The sequence below is a fragment of the Leptonotus elevatus genome, chromosome 5 (assembly GCF_054856555.1).
Source record: "Leptonotus elevatus isolate MCC_2025b chromosome 5, RoL_Lele_1.0, whole genome shotgun sequence".
Lineage (NCBI taxonomy): Eukaryota > Metazoa > Chordata > Actinopteri > Syngnathiformes > Syngnathidae > Leptonotus > Leptonotus elevatus.
The window spans coordinates 12,016,756-12,034,719 of NC_141243.1; the positions used below are offsets into that span (position 1 = coordinate 12,016,756).

A 17,964-nucleotide genomic window follows, 5' to 3' on the forward strand; every position below is an offset into this window, starting at 1 on the left:
AAACAGGAGGTATATATATATATATATATATATATATAAAATGTTCAACAAAATATTTTTTCCTAACTTTGCATACTCGTGTTAACATAAGTGGAAACAAATGTTAAACTAATAGAAATATGGCTGCATCTTTTAGTCATTGATACAGTAATTTCATAATAAATCATAAAATTTAGTTTAAAAAAATTAAAAGGATGGTACTGTACTGTAAAAAATTCGTTTGATATTGATTTGTGTTGTGGTATTTTTTTTTGCCACTAAATGGCATAATTGCATTTGTAAGACGATGACAGCTCAGTGCATTTTTCGTTACATATTAAGAGCTGTCTAATCTTTAACATGAAGTAACTTGTGAAATTCTGCACATTTTTAACTTGACCCCAGTCTCCACAAATTATTATTATTATTAAATTTATTACCGCTAAATTTTGACGTGGATGTATCTGCTGTGTTGCGACTGGAATTCCCCCAGTACAGGCTTTCCAAGTAAGGGGCGGTCATTAATCGCACGTTTAAAAAAAAATAAAAAAAATAAAAAAATATATAATAATAATAATAAAATAGTGGCGTTAAAGGAATTTTAAATTAACTCAAAATTAACACACTCATTTTGACACCCCTATGCTGATCAATTGTCACAATGTTTAATGAATTAATTGATTATTCAAGAATGTAATATGCATTAATGTCATAAGAATATCTGTAGGCGTCGGTATTTATACTGTAATATTAGTAAAATGAAAGAAAATACAAACAATCCGTTTTGTAATCAAAAATGTTTGCCTAGACTAATCCATAATTATTTCATTTAAACACTTTAGTCCACATTTTGTGATTCAGGCTCCCTCAAGGTTTTCATCCCTCCCTCCGAGTCCCATTTCACCCGCCCAGCTCCTCCGCTTCGTGGTTTGTCTGCAGCCGCGCGTCTGTGCAGCAGCAGCAGCAGCAGCAGCAGCAGAGTGGCCTCTCCGAGCACCCGGTGTCTGATGTCGCACTAAGCATGAGAAGAATGTCATTGACGTCAGTGCAGTCGCTGTCAGAAAGGGTAGCACCCCAGTCGATGACACCCCAGCCAGGGAGAGGAAACGGGGAAGAAAGACAACAGACAGATAAGACGAGTGTGGGAGAGGAAGGAGGATTATTGTGACAGAAAGAGGAGAAGGAGGATATTGTTGACACGAGCTGGGCTGACACGGGAGACTCTTGATGAACGGGGCATCCTGTTGACGTTTTGTGTGACCGCACTGACACTATTGTCACTCGATAGCAAGGTTATATATGTCTTTAAAGCCCCAAAGGTAGATGATGTCATCTAGTGACCATGTCATGTGATTCGAGGTCATACAGTTTGGAAGTCAGCCAGAAATGTGCTTCAAATATCATTTATGATCCAAACCAAATCCTGTGTGACTTCGGTAGTTATAAGAGAGAGGTGACAGCATTGGAAGGGCCGCCCATGCGTAAGGAACAGCGCGAGGTTTTCAGTTGGGCTCAGTTGTGTTTCTGGTATATCACATTTTTGAAATGTTTTCTTTTTTTCTTTCAAGTTTGACCTCGAAAACGTTATCAACATACTTGACATAAATTCTTGTGCCACTTCTGCGTTCAGGTAGTACTTTGGCGGCATCTAGTGGACATCTTAAAGAAAGTACAGAAAAAACGGCAGTAGCTGAGGGACTAGAATTTGTGAATAGTGAACCACTAATACACAGTGGATGGCTGTTGGTGAAATGAATGTGTCCTGCTCACATAGCATTAAAAACCCCGAGCGTTGGCATCTGTCGTCTCCCCCGCCATGTTAGTTGTTTACCCCCCTCCCCCCCCCCCAACCCCCCACCCCCCGCTCAGCGTATTTGTATGCTAATCATATATCTGATGTGCACGCACACACCATATAGCAGCAGCTCTCCTCCGCCGCTTGTAATCCAGTCCATGTGTTGTGGCCGTCCTTTCCCCATCTACAGTGCAGTCCTCTCAGGCTTTAGGTACAGCACGTTTTGGCTACCAGGGACGCCGAAGCAACAGCAGATCCCCCCCACCACCACCACCACCCCCTCAACCCCCGCGCCCCACCTCCATCCCTTTACACACACAGCATCTGTCTGACTAGCATGCAGGAATCTACCGTGACGGATGTTTTGATGTACACACGAGGAGGCTGAAGCGTCATGTGCTAGTGCTACGTGCGCTGCGTGTTTGCGTGTGTTTGGTAGTCATGTCAGGATGCTTCGGCGGGCATCCGAGGCGCTTGTGAGCCCCCCGGTCGGATCCGGCGCGTCTCCGTCCTCCCTCCTCGCGGGCGGACTGCTCTTCATCCTGCTACATGACTGGAAGTGCGCCTTTCATATGAATGACATTGTGGAGCTGCTGAGGCAGGAAGTGGCGTGAGTGTGTGTGTGCGTGTGTGTGTGCGTGCGTTGGGCAGCTCTCCCGCTTCTATGGCTAATCGTTAGCATCTGGACACCCTTAATTGACTGGCTGACATCGAATCTGTCTGACTTTCCGAAAAGAGGACTACAGATTTGGTTCTTGGACACAGAGACCCCCAAGGCCCTACTCCCTAGACCCCACCCCCCACATACACACACACACACTAAGAGCTGGACCGTCCAGTATGAAGAGTCGCCCATGTGTCTACTCGGGGTATCCCAGCTTAGCCGTGTGTGGGGTGGGAGACCCCGGGCCTGGGCCGTCCACTAGCCCCCTGAAGCGGGCCCTTACTGACCCCTTACCGTCCTGTCTGGTCCCCGCAGAGGAGGCCTACCAGAAACTGGCCACCGAGACTCTGGAGGAGCTGGACTGGTGCCTGGACCAGCTGGAGACCCTGCAAACCAGACACTCGGTCAGCGAGATGGCCTCCAATAAGGTAAGGATGACCACAAGTAGCTTGGTGTACTGGTTTTCCTCATATGGCGGCCCCTGGGGTTTGTTTACTCAACTGCAGAGAGTGCCAGGCATCTGTGGTATAAAAAAAAAAAAAGTTTGAATTTGATAGGGTTTCTACAGACCATGCAAAAATATTGTTAGCATGATTAAACATGATAATGTTGGAGGTATGGTGTTTATTGTGTGGAGGGCTTAATTCATAATATTACAATATTGATACATGGCTTTATTTATTAATATCTCACTAAATAGCAGCTCTTTCTCTTGAAGCCCCGCTGGGAATGTCAGCTTTACAGTTGCCACGTCTGCTTCACTGTTATTTTTTAAGTATGCGGGATTAAAATGTTGCCATTATTTTTGAAGTGTGCTGGGTTTTTTTTGTTTTTTTTCAATGATAACTGGGGCAGGGTGTCTATTATTGCAGGTGCCGCTATTTGAGGAAATGCAGTTGTTCAAAGTCCACAAATATGCCATTTTGTTTGTTTTGTTGGTAAGAAGCTGCTACCCAAGTCTCACTCTGACGACATAATTAGCCGAGGGCCGCATTAATGGGCAAGCTTGGATGGGTTTGAAGCCCCCCCATGTGAGACCCCGAATACCCATAATAAGTTGGTTGCTCTTGATTTGGAAATGTTTATAAAAATGTGGGAGAACTAGTTGTTTGTTAACTTTGAGAATATTTAGAAGTTTGAAGAGTGTGAGTATGTAGACGTCTGACAGAGTAAAATGCCTTTAAAGGATGAGAAACTTTTTTTTGTTGAATGTCTCTTTTGCATTATTATTTTTTTGTTTAGTTTGTTAAAGTCAAAATTGTGGCAAAACTATTCCTTTTTTAAAAATGTGTAAAGCACAGTCAGGAGTGTCTTGAATTTTGTGAATAGTGTTCCTCCGTAACATCGCCGTTCACTTACCTCGGCACTGCTACATGGCAATTTTTTTGTGTGGAATGTTACCTACACGGAAATCCTTAAATATCTTTACAACGATGTTTTTTTTAAATGTTGTTTTACAGTATATCTTAGTGTAATTCATTTTGCCCGTTTTAATTGAACTGGAATGAGTCTGATACAAATACAATGAGCTCTCTCACACAGGAGCTGCTATCAGCCACAGCTCACGCTTAGTCACTCACACGCAGATTCAGCATAGCTTGAAATGTAACAAAAACTACTGCCCTTTTGTATTATTTCGATTTGTCATTCTCAAAGTGTGGTAGGTACTAGCTATACTGTGGCTCTTTCTAGTATTATGAAAAAAAGAAAATGCTGACTAATGACAATTCAATTTTGTATTTTTTAGGTACAGTACATTTGCATTTTATTTGTTAAGAACAGTTTGTTTTTAAACTTTTATTTAGGTATAATTTTTATTTAACTTTTATGTGTGATCAATTTTAATAGAAGCATCATTGAAATACACTTTTTTTTATTTTCTTATTTCATATATATATATATTTTTTTTTTTTATTAAACTTCTATATCTTTACCTTTTATGTCAGTCATGTTATAGGAACTTGAAAAGCCACATATTTTCTTGTGGGCTGTTTTTTTAAGTAAAACCACTGATTAAAATTGTCTTGCCACATTACCGTTAAATTTAAATGGCTTACAAATACTTTGAATTCAAACAAATGCAGTAAATGAAATTGTGGCCTTCACTTACTTCCTTGACACCAATGTCTATGTAGACAGGGCTTTGGCGACATCTTGTGACAGAAGTGTGCAAGGACAACAAAGTGATCAAAAGTCATTTTGGTCCATTCGCGCATTCAGCATCACCTCAATTTGAAGCTCGTGCGCTGTTATGCTGACTGCGTGTCGTCTCCACGCATACGTCGCTAATGACAGCCGCTCGTCTATTAGCATTGCCAGCACGTCGCTTCTACCGTGCCAGCGATAGCGTCATCGTGCAGCCAAGGAGCATGCTCAGTCAGCGTCGGTGTGTGTGTGTGCAGCACACTCGCTCTGAATGCTGATCAGCTGCGGTGATGTCACATGCAAAAAAAAAAGAGGGTAGTCGGTGGGTCATGGGAATGGTAAGACAAAAGGCGCTGATGTCAACTGGCATCGCACACATGAGCTCACACGAATGCTGGAATATGTGTCGAGTCTCGCCCTAGCATCCGCGGCTTTACTATATCTGGTTGCCATGGCAACAGCGACAGACCTACAAGCGGCCCCGCGATCACATTGTCGCTGATGCATTCACTTAAAGACGCACGCGGCCGTTCCTCATGCGGTGAATATGGGAAAGCACACTCCCAAACATTTGATGGCCTGAACCTTTTTTTTTCTTTTAACGAAAAAAAAGAAAAAAAGATAAGTGAAATATTAACATTTGAGTTAGATAAGAATTTGGGGAAACTTTATTAACTTAGGACAATTTAACGTGCTACTGTGCCGGGGAGCTCCCTGAACTTTTAAAAGAAAACCGTCTATTGTTTGGGATTTAAATAATAATAATAATATGTTGCAAATCTGATCATCTTGACGAATCTGAGTGAATTGTTGCATGTAATTCACATTTTTGCCGCCCTTATTTTTCCTTTTAGTGCAAATGAAAAGTGGCTCAAATTATTGGACAGCCTTGGGGGGGGGAAAACACATTGCTCTCTCTCAAAATAGGACAGTCTGATTGGAATTGTGTGTGGTGTGGAACGTGCCACGGAAGAAACGGGCCACAGAAATGGGACTTTATTTGCAGAAGCATGTAGGTACAAAGGAGTGAGTTAGTGTTGTGTAAGTGGTGTTTTTATGACGCTTCCTTAGAGCTAGTACGCTTCGAACACCAACAGGTGGTGCTGTTGTGTTGAGGAAGAAAATGTAATTTTTGTTTATTTTATTTAGTTCTTACACCGTGATTCAGAGGTGAACTTAAAATGTGTATTTTTTTTTTCAAAAATAGTTTTCTATACATAGTTAATGTAATGTAAAAAAAAAAGTACTAATAGAATTCATAAGCATTCTTGTGTTTTATTGCATTTTATTATTTTTAGAATTACAGATATAATTAACCGATTATGTATCAATTTATGTGTCTTTTATGTATGTATTTATTTATTGATTTAAAAATACAGTACATACATTAACACAAGAACAAAAACAAAGCATCAACGAAAAATTATACATAGATAAATGTACAAGGAGCAGAGAAAAATAAAAAACATTTTTTATGAAAGTTCACATTAAGCAGATTAATCACCTAGCAACCACATCCTATTATCGTAAATGCTTTTTATGATTAGACAATAGCATGCCATAGATTGGCTGATTACAATTCCAAATATTATAAAGCAACTTCGTCTTTATATGTGTATTTTAAATGTTTTTAGAGTCATTTTTTTAAAGTCTTTCTATTGTCTAAAATTAAGATAATTGTAACAGGTCGATTCATAATTTTTGTTTGAGAATGATTTCCCTTTAAAAAAAAAATTATGTCTTCTTTAAGAATAAATACTCTATGATTTTATATTAAGGTAAATACAAAATATGTGGGATTGTAATATAATGCATGGTATACTGTACATTGACCCATATGGACTCAAGTACAGCATCCTACTTTTTGGGAGAAAAACAAAGTAGTCACATACTTATCGCTTAGATTGTGATTTCAGTTCCAATCCCATTAGCAGGTGCAGGTGTCGTTTGGAAAGGAGTTGATATTTTTGGTCAGTGTGCCAAACAACAAATTGCTTTAGGGGCCTTGCTCAGCCTGGTGTGACACTTTGCAATTTGTACCCGATGCTTTTCGTTCACACCTCCTTCCCAGGTTATCCATCCATACGTACGGGCGTGCATCGCGGAACAGAGACGTGTGTGTGTGTGTGTGTGTGTGTGTGTGTGTGTGTGTGTGTGTGTGTGTGTGTGTGTGTGTGTGTGTGTGTGTGTGTGTGTGTGTGTGTGTGTGTGTGTGTGTGTGTGTGTGTGTGTGTGTGTGTGTGTGTGTGTGTGTGTGTGTGGGTGGGTGGGTGGGTGGGTGGGTGGGTGTGGGGGTGTGGGTGGCCATAAATGACGCTCACTTCGTATGGTGTTAAGTAAAAGAAAAACCTGTTTGCTACCTTTTTGATACATTTTACCTCCAGACACTCACCAAACACACATATGCATTATATTCTATTGATCTGGCTTTACTGTTTTGAAATTTGGCAGAAACTGGAGCATTTTTCATGGCAAAAGATTGCATATTTCTAGTCCAAGTTGTAGCAAGTGGGAATTTTAAGATTTTAGAGATGGGCACGTACCGATATTATTTCCTTATTATGCCTCATTTCAAGATATCGATACTCGCTTTGGGGGCCGATACCAGTATCCGTATCAAGAACTAGAATTTAGAAGAATAGAAGCTTGACATTAATTTCATGCAATTTTAAGGAAAAATGCTATAATGGGATGTAAGGGTCTTTCGTTCAAATGATCTGTCATTTTTGGGGGCAAATTTTGGGTATCAAAAGCTTTATATTGGCGCTACACAAGGGTTGAGTACTCTCATACTGGTATTGGTCTGAAAAAAGTGGTATCAAACATCCCTATTAATATTCCCATTGCTCAGTTTATGCTCCTTCTTTCTTTTCTTTTTTTTTTAAATCAAAATGTCAAACAGCTCCTTCGTCTCGAAAAACATGTCTGCCGATCTGTGCATGCAGCGGACACAAATAAAGCTGCCTGCACGACTTCACCACATATTCGAGTATGTGCCGTTTATCAGAAACTGTCCTCTCAATTAAAGGCTAAAAGCCCCCCAAAAAATACATAAAAAAGAAACAAGCACTGTCAAGTTGTACTATGCTAGTGTGCTAATGCTAACACTGCAGTTCTGCTTACCTTTTGGCTTTGACGCTATCCTTCGTCCACGTAATCAGACAGTTGAAAATGGCGATTCTTGGTCCATCTTAGCGGACAGAGACACATCTTCACAAATCACAAGTTGTTAGCTGACTCTTAATATGTGCATCCAACAGAGCTCGTGGCAGCTCTGCTTACCAATTTCACTATGACATAATGTTTCAGATAGTGTCGTTCGGCTGTCACGTGAACAATATTCTCTCAAGTCGGCAATTAATTAAATGGGGCAAAATGCAGAACGACTCACACGTTTTCAATATCGGACAAGAAAAAGTACAGCCCTTGAGTACCTTTTTGATTTCACCCCATTAATTGATTCATTTGTCTTGATTCTGCCGCGCTGACATCATCCCACTGACTCAGAGTTAAATGTGTGAGCTCAGCTTCCTTTAATATTGGCTCACATGTGATCACACGTATGAATATGCGCATGGATTGCACATTTTCCACAACTCCGGGCCAATGGCGCAGCTGGTGACCTCAAGTCTGCTCCCGTCCCAGCCAATCAAAAAGCAGGGCGAGCTCACCGTCCGCTGGTGCCGATTGGCTGGCGCGGCGCGAGGAGCAGCCTGCGCGCGTCGCAGGGGAGGCTCGTGCCGCTCACGCCCAGCCCAGCCCAGCGGGAAGGAAGAAAGGCAGCCAGCCGTCGTTTCATGCTCTCGCGCGCACGCCGTCCGTCGTCACGATGCTGATCTGTCCGCATTCCATCTGACGCTCCTCGACGGATGCTCGCAGGATGCGAATCACCATGAGGACGCCGTCGCAACTTCAGATTTAATTTTTAGGCTTTCTCTTGTGTGGATTTCACTCTCGCTTGTTTTCAAAATGCCGGAAGCAAATTATTTGTTCTCTGTGTCCTGGGGATACATTAAGGTAAGATGTTGACGAGGTCAAATCGTTTTGTTTTTCGGTCACTTTATTGGGTACTGATTGAAAAATGCTCAACCCATTTTTTTTTTTTTTGTATTTGACCTTTCTAACATTTTACCACATTTAATTATTATTATTACATTTACAACACATCAACTTTTAATAATAACATGCTTTTCTCTCAATGTATTTAATTAGCCCCTTTCCTTCCTGAGATGTATTATTACTTGGGCTGCAGAGGGGGAAAAAATGCATTCAGAAACTCTTAAACTGATACCAAATACCGATACCACTAGTAGGTTACCTTTGCCCCAAAAAACAATGAAATAATTTTAAAGAAAGGAAATTAATTGCAGTTTTCTATTATTCCAATTTCTAATTCCTGATTGTAAAACAGCCTTGAAACAAAGACAAGTATCAGCCCGATACCGATCCCTGGTATCGGTACCTGGCAATCTCTAATATATATATATTTTTTCAGTGTGTTTAATTAGAAAGTTTTTCTCCTTAAGATGTATTATTTGTGACAAATACAAAACAAAATACCTTCACAGATATATTTTTTCATTGGCTATGTGTTAAGTCCTCAGTGCAATGAAACTGGCAGTGCTTCACAATGCCCTTTAATAATAACACAAAATGATTTACAGCTCAAATTATTTGTTTTTAAGCTTTTACTGTATGTTGTAAGCATTGAGTTAATGTTTGATAGTCCTGATTAATGGAAAGTAATCATTTTGTTTATTTTTATTTTTCATGTTTGTTTAATTAATATAATTTTGATGAATAAGCGGTTCAGAAAATGGATGGTTGTATGTTTCTAACATTTTTATTTGCTTAATATTTTTTTCCCCCTTTTTTGTGATAAGCAAGGAGGATACAGTTATATCATGAATATCAACATGTAAGACTCAATAACTGCTCAATAATTGCACATATGCTGAGCCGTCCTCTGTGCAGCTTCTTGTTGTGCGTCATAAATCTTTTCAGGTTTGAACAAGGCATTGAAACGTTGGTTAAGATCCATTCATTTATTTATGCACATCTATTTATTTATGTATTTGAGTCATGTGTATTCATCATTTTGGCAGTATTCAGAATTTTTCTCTTTTGAATCACAATAATGCTCTTCACATGAACCTTTGTGTCCATTTAAAAAAAAAAAAAAAAAAGAGGGGGGGGGGAGCCAGTGGGTGTTATTCATCGAAGGTCAATAGTGTACACAATAGTGCGGTAAGCACTCGAGCGGCGCCGTAATGGTCTATTTCAAGTGATCAATACCGATTCATGGGCCTCCGTCAATATGCATACATGATGTGTTTCGCCTGAAGGGAGTGGCGTTTTTTAGGACGCGGCTTTTGTACTTTTCTTTTTTCTAAGAGAGGTACGGTTACGCAATTTTGCACGGAAGCACTATGGAAAATCTCCTGATTTCAAGCACACTCGTTCCATCAAATCACAAAGCCTCTGCTGATAAGTGATCTCCTGCCACTCCAATTAGACCTGATTGACGTATGGCATAAGCACACACTCGCTGTTAGACAAGGAATGCTGGACTAAACATTAGGTACACCCACAAGGGATCCAATTTATAAAAAAAAAAAAAAGGGGGCTTTATGATGTTTGATTTTTAGATTTATTTGCAGTCCAGTCCACATGTCCTCCTCTGGAGTCAGCACTAAAAAAGTTGCTCATTCCTTTTTGAAATAGTCGCTACGGGGTCAGAAGTCACTAAATATAGTTACAAAGCTTCATCGCATGCCCCAGCTCTGCCTCGGTTGTCATGGTAACGAAAGGCAATTGTTCCTGTTCTTATTAGGGTTGCAGGTGAGATGGAGCCTGCCCTAGAGGAATTTGGCCCAGAAGTGTTTATAATAATGACATTATTGGGTACAGCTTCTTTCCATTTTCTTTTTATTTTACAATTTCAGTCATAGGTTTCGACATCAAGCTAGATGGTTTTAATTGAGATAGAATAGTTAGATAGATATTTATATGTGTGTTTGTTTTGCAGTTCAAGAGGATGTTGAACCGGGAACTGACTCACCTGTCAGAGATGAGTCGCTCTGGGAATCAGGTGTCTGAGTTCATCTCCAGCACCTTCCTAGGTGAGACAGATTTGCAGGTGTAATATTGTGACTGAGCCTTAGAATGTGTTTTTTGCTCTTTTGACGTCACAAATAAATTACTTCTTTTTTTTTTTTAAGTACTTTTACTTTACTTTTTCTTGATAGATTCTGTAGTTTTGTTGTTGTTGATTAAAATATTTTCACTTTATTTTATTATTTGGTTACTTGCTCCTAATGGCTTCATGTTTTGTCATTTCATTATTAAAGTGCATCTTTCTCCTTAAATAATTTCTCCAAATATTTTCATTTTATTTGATCAATTTTTTCATTGTAACATTGGAGGATTTTCATAAAATTTGAAAATTCTTGATATATTATATTTTCACTTTAAAAAAAAATCTTATTTCTTCTTCACTTTTGTTGTCATTTTACTTTAATATTTTCTTAGGAAATGTTTCATCTTATAAAGTTTTATTTAATTATTTTTGGTCTTTTAACATCATTATATTTTTTTGTAAAATTGCATCGTTTTTCCTATTACATGATTTTTTCCCTCAGAAAATTTTGTTTTTATTCTTGCAAAATGATTTATACTCGTATGACTTTTTTAATCTTAAAATTGCAGCTTTTCTGTAATTCCCCTAAAATTCTGTCTCAGTTCTTGTTAAATTGTGCTTACTTTTTTGCTATCTCTGACCTTTTTTTGCATGTAAAATGTTGACATTTCTCACAAAATTACACTTTTATTCTTTTCAAAATATGTTGTTATTGTCGGAGTCACAAGTCAAAATAAAGTGTTTAAATAAATAACAATTATTTTGGGAATATTCTAGACTTTTTTGTAAAATTGTCATTATTTTCATAATGTTTTGACTTTTTTCTCTAAAAATATTTTTTTATTTAGTTACCACCTTTTTCATCTAAAAATAACATTACTGTTCTTTTTTTTCTCTCTTAAAATGAGGTCTTAATGTTCGTAATATCGTGTCTTATTTAATCTTAAAGTTACCGTCTTAATCTTCTCATCTTTTTTGACGGTTGTCTGAATCTCCCGCCTTTTGCAGACAAGCAGCACGAGGTGGAGATGCCGTCGCCTCAGTCTCAGAAGGACAAGGAGAAGAAGAACAAGCCCATGTCTCAGATCAGCGGCGTGAAGAAGCTGCAACACTCGTCCAGCCTCACCAACTCCAACATCGCTCGCTTTGGCGTCAAGACGGAGACGGAGGACGAGCTGGGCAAGGTACGCTTTTGCTATTTGGAGCCAAAATGTATGAGTAATTGACACGACACTACCCCGTTAGTGTCAGGTGACCCCTGTTGGAGAATAGCTCATGGCTGGACTGTAGTATCAACTTTCCACCAATAGCGGGTGCTAATAGTCTGTGAAAGTTGTGTCAACTAAATTTTGTGGTCCACCTCGTCAACTTTTCCCCCAGCCGTATACAGGAGTTCAAACTAACACCAAAATGGCGCCAAAGTAGTTGTTGATTTGTCTTTTTTTTTTTTTTTTATAAAACTATAACTATTTGTCTTTTGATTCCCCACCAGGAGCTGGAACATGTGAACAAATGGGGCCTTAACGTTTTTAAGATCTCGGAATTCTCTGGGAATCGGCCACTGACAGTCATGATGTACACCATTTTCCAGGTAGCACTTCTGACCTCCCGCCACCAAACAGTATGAATTCCGTCTTCGGGTTTTTAAGGCTCTCGGGTGTTTGTTTCAGGAGCGGGACTTGTTAAAAACCTTTAAAATTCCACTGGACACCTTTATCACCTACCTGATGACCTTAGAGGACCACTACCACGGCGACGTGGCCTACCATAACAACATCCACGCTGCTGACGTCACACAGTCCACACATGTGCTGCTTGCCACGCCTGCGCTTGAGGTCAGGACCACACACACACGCGCGCGCGCGCACACACACACACAAACTCATTGGAACTTTTTTCATGCAAAAATGACGCCTTTCGCCTTATTAGTCTCTGTAAGATTCTTATGTCATAAATGTACACATATTACATGGGTACTGTTTTTCCTCATTTTGTCTGGTAAAAATGACGTCTGCATCTTTTTTAATGTGAAATTACTATCTTGACATTGAAACGTGTGTTATTCCGATTTTTTGTTTTTTACTTCTCTTTATTCGAGTTGCTTTGAGACTTTTTTACCCTCATACAATTACCTCTATTGTTATAAATAGACTATGTTTCTCTTGAAGAGTCAACTTGAATATAATCTCTAGAGTATATTGGATTTTGTTTCTTGTAATATTAAAAGGGTCTTTCCTCTCGTATTTTATTTTTGGGATTATTGACACCATTTTTTTTTAAATTAAATTGCAACTTTATTCTCATAATATGTTGACTTTTTTTCTTGTAAAATTTAACCTTTATCCTTGTAAAAAATGAAAAATACAAAATTATTTTAAAATGATGTATTTTATTGTTAGGGATGTTCGATACCACTTTTCTACCAGACCGATACCAGTATGAGTACTCAACTCTTGAGTAGTCACTGATACCAACACCAAAATATTTTTAGTTTCACAACATTGTGACATTTTCCTTTAACAACATGTCTTTTTTTTTTCTCCACATAACACTACCTATGTTTTTTTTCTCGGAACGTGATGTTTTTAGTCTCGTAACACTGTGTACTAAAGAAGAAGCGCGTGCACATGCGCATGCATACTAGCATGAGCGCAGCAGTGAGCACGGCACTATAAGCTTCAATCAAACCTGAGCTCACTCCAATCAATGGCTCGTGCTTGTGGGGATATTTTTAACCGGCGGTTTTCTGAATCCCGCTCCCTTCCTCCCTCCCTGTCTGGCAGGCGGTGTTCACGGACCTGGAGATCTTGGCCGCCATCTTTGCCAGCGCCATTCATGACGTGGACCACCCGGGAGTGTCTAACCAGTTCCTCATCAACACCAGTGAGTCTAAAAGCGGCGCCATCTTAGCACCTGCGTCACTTTTGTTCACACGGCGCACTCACCTCAGGTCGTCCCACTGTCGCAGACACGCACACATTTGAGTAACTAGTCATTTTCACATTCAATGATTATGCCTGTGAATATTCGTATTCATCCAGTTCACTCTCGGGGCATTTAATCGATCGCAACTGTCCTGGTTGTCCTAGAACAGTGGTTCTCAACCCCGGACCAGAGTACACCTACCCAGCCATTTTTCAACAGCAAAATAGCAGGAAGTTAAGTAAAAAAAAAAAATTATTATGCTACACACCTAGCTAAGCAAATAAATATAATATATTGTGCTACACACTACAACTAGCTAAGCAAATAAGTAAAATATAAAATTATGCTGCACACCTAGCTAAACAAATAAGTAAAAAATAAAATTATGCTACATACATAACTAAGCAAATAAATATAATATATTGTGCTACACACTACAGCTAGCTAAGCAAATAAGTAAAAAATGTAATTATGGTACGCACCTAGCTAAATAAATGAGTTAAAAAATATTATGCTACACACCTAGCTAAACAAATAAGTAAAAAATAGAATTATGCTACGCACCTAGCTAAACAAATAAATACAAAACAAAATTATGCTACACACCAAATTGAACAAATAAGTAAAACAAAAAATGCTACACACCTTGCTAAACAAATAAGTACAAAATAAAATTATGCTACAAACGTAGCTAATCAAATAAGTACAAAATAAAAATATGCCGCACACCAAGCTAAACAAATAAGTAAAAAATTTAATTATGGTACGCACCTAGCTAAATAAATGAGTTAAAAAATATTATGCTACACACCTAGCTAAACAAATAAGTAAAAAATAAAATTATGCTACGCACCTAGCTAAACAAATAAATACAAAACAAAATTATGCTACACACCAAATTGAACAAATAAGTAAAACAAAAAATGCTACACACCTTGCTAAACAAATAAGTACAAAATAAAATTATGCTACAAACGTAGCTAATCAAATAAGTACAAAATAAAAATATGCCGCACACCAAGCTAAACAAATAAGTAAAAAATTTAATTATGGTACACACCGAGCTAAACAAATAAGTGAAAAATACAATTATACTACACACCTATAAACAGAACCAGAAATTAATCACTGTATGTTACGTTACAGTGTATGTCACCCGGGAGGTGTGGCCTAGAAAATTTAAAGTATATTAAGATAGTATATTTAATATCAACAAAAATATCACTAACTAGTTATTTGCTTGTTTTCACGATACAATTCTGAGTTTTCATTTACATTTTTTAGATCTGCACAACAAATACTCCTCAAATTAAAAAAATTATATATTTAATTTGGATTTTTGATATCTGCACAATAAATACTCCTCAAATTAAGTTATTTAAAGCCTTGCTGCACATGACTCCCATGCTGTAAACATACCCAACTAGGCGTACGTCAACAAATGTTAAAGCCCCCGCCACGCACACCCATTTGTGCAGATGTGACGTCCACGTGCCAGAGCACATCTTCACGTGTGCGCGCGTGGTCACGTGTGATGACGGGCAACATGGCTAGGCAGTGGATGGAGTTCAGTGGATCATCAATCGTGCTTTTTAGCTTCAACTCAACATCATTAGCCACTCACGCTAACTGCTCTTCCGGGAAATGAAGCAGAGTCACTTAAAGGACAACTTGCTCACGAGCCGACTTGAGTGAAATAGCACGGCCATTACGAATGACTTAAAGCAGCGTCATTACTTATTGTACATCCGGAAAATCCTTACAGTTTCAGTTCACCTTTTGTTACATTGCAGCCTTACTAAAAAAAAAAAAGGATTACATTTATTTTGTCCCTGAAATTCTACACACAACACTCCATGTTTTTTTAATTATGTCGGGTTAGCCCAGCCCAGGACACCTTCAAACTTTGTTGATTTACCTTAGAAACTTACAACTGAATTAGATTCACATGCAAGAAGAAAAACGTATTCTTTACTTTACTTTAGTAGCATCTTGGCTGTGGACAAAGAATTAGCTTGCTTATAGCTTAGCGTCATGGTAAGGGTGGTGCGCTTTCCTTCCCGACAGACTCTGAGCTGGCACTGATGTACAACGACGCGTCGGTGCTGGAGAACCACCACCTTGCCGTGGGCTTCAAGCTCCTGCAGGAGGAGAACTGTGACATCTTCCAGAACCTCACCAAAAAACAACGACAATCACTGCGCAAAATGGTCATCGACATTGTGAGTGCAAAAACACCAATGGGGAATAGTAGATGATCGATTTAATCTTATCTATCTAGCTGGCTAGCTGGCTAGCTGGCTAGCTGGCTAGCTGGCCAGGCCAGTTAGCTAGCTAGCTAGGACACTGATATTGTGTTATTATTTGTCTATCTTTCTATCTAGTTAGCTGATATGTTGTTATCATTAATATCTATCTATCTAGCTGGCCAGTTAGCTAGCACTGATATTGTGTTGTTATTTGTGTCTATCTTTCTATCTAGTTAGCGGATATGTTGCTATCATTAATATCTATCTATCTATCTATCTATTTGTTTAATGTCTATCTGTCTGGTCTTCTATTCAGTCATTGCCTACTTCAGTAATTTATAATATTAGTAGACCAGCCAGGTCCCTTCTCACCTTGCATTAACACTGGAAATTGCGTGAGGTGCTTGTTTCCCAGTGATGAGTCATAGCGTGCTTTTTTTGTGTCTTAGGTGTTAGCTACTGATATGTCCAAGCACATGAATCTACTGGCTGACTTGAAAACCATGGTGGAAACCAAAAAGGTGACCAGCTCGGGAGTCTTGCTGCTGGACAACTACTCGGACCGGATACAGGTGCGCTCTCAAATCACTGGTCCCGAACATGGTTTATGCAAACGCTCCACTGGAAATTGCGTTAAAAAATAATAATAATAATGGGGACTTGTTTTCTGTAGGTCCTGCAGAACATGGTGCACTGCGCCGACCTCAGCAACCCGACGAAACCCCTGCAGCTCTATCGGCAGTGGACCGACCGCATCATGGAGGAGTTCTTCAGCCAGGGTGATCGCGAGAGGGAGCGAGGCATGGAGATCAGCCCCATGTGCGACAAACACAACGCCTCCGTCGAAAAGAGTCAGGTGAGATTACATACGAGGGGCCGTCACTTGCTTCTTTATTATTATTATTATTACTATTATTATTATTATTTAATTTATTTATTTTTTCTTTGTGTTGCGAGCAAAAATGTTACTATCACTATTCCAGAATTGCTTTGACATTTTTATTTGATTAATCGAAAAATTGGATACAACATTTTTTTTCATTAAAATTTTATGGAAAATATTTTTTCTGATTACTGTTTACAACCGATTATTGCTGTTTATTTGGTATTGGTTAATGATGAGACAAAACCAAATAAATAAGAATTAAGCAATATCCCACGAGAGGTACTGATGTTGTATTCAGCACTGTTTTTGAAACTGCAGCCACTCTTGGGTGCAGTTTTATGTGAGGGGCTACTAGTTTGATACACACCTTTAAGGTTAGTTCAGGATTAATCACGTCAATTACAGGTTATTCATAATATGACGGCAAATAATGATTTTTTTTTTTAATGGATTAAATTAGCTATTATTAAAACTTCATAAATTGATTTGATTCCATTACTGCTTTGGGCTGTCACATTTTTTCCAAAGTAAAAGCACTGCTTTCATGAAGGACTAAGACTTTTGTGAGACTGAAATAAGACGATTTGGACAATTGTAAGTTAAAACAACGGCTCTAAACTATTAATTGATTATCAAAACTGTCGATTAATTATGATTTCCTAACATTGTCTGTTCTGCCCTCCCTGAGCATGCCATGTACAGTATGGTAGATAGCGAACACTTCTTCCAAAGAAAAAAGGGAGAAAAAAATGCCTTTGTGTTGCTGTTTATTGCCACTCCCACTTTTTTCTGTAATAATAAAAATTAAACAATGAGAATTAGATATTATGTATTTAATCACACTATACAGCTTTGTCTGACCAAATTCCACGAATGTGAAAGACCATAGACGGTCCCACAAAACCTTTTGTCATCGTTTAAAACAGCTGCTATTTGACAGAAACGATAACAATACTCATGGGTCCATGACTAAAATAACTGCTGCTTAGTTGTGATGTTCTTTGTGGTTCATAATCAAATCTACTTGTATTATAGACCGTATACATGTCGAGGTATGTATTATACTGCCCCCTTGTGGTACACCAGATTTTAGTCTCCTCTGCTAATGTGTTTAAATGTTGGTCATTATGAAGATACTTTTTTAGGTGGTACTTGGTTGAGAAATACTGCTTTAGTGGTTTA

General features: G+C 38.7%; 1 protein-coding gene across 6 annotated transcripts in view; it reads left to right on the forward strand.

The window, feature by feature from the left end:
- The window catches only part of pde4d (phosphodiesterase 4D, cAMP-specific), a 153,998-nt gene that overhangs the window by 131,451 nt on the left and 4,583 nt on the right, over positions 1-17,964 (forward strand). For all 6 annotated transcript variants that reach the window (XM_086077092.1, XM_086077093.1, XM_086077096.1 and 3 more), the window contains exons 6-14: positions 2,754-2,866; positions 10,612-10,705; positions 11,731-11,906; positions 12,215-12,313; positions 12,393-12,557; positions 13,506-13,605; positions 15,715-15,869; positions 16,346-16,468; positions 16,570-16,752. In XM_086077092.1, coding sequence (XP_085933218.1) covers positions 2,754-2,866; positions 10,612-10,705; positions 11,731-11,906; positions 12,215-12,313; positions 12,393-12,557; positions 13,506-13,605; positions 15,715-15,869; positions 16,346-16,468; positions 16,570-16,752 — 1,208 coding nt within the window. The remainder of the gene's footprint in view (positions 1-2,753; positions 2,867-10,611; positions 10,706-11,730; positions 11,907-12,214; positions 12,314-12,392; positions 12,558-13,505; positions 13,606-15,714; positions 15,870-16,345; positions 16,469-16,569; positions 16,753-17,964) is intronic.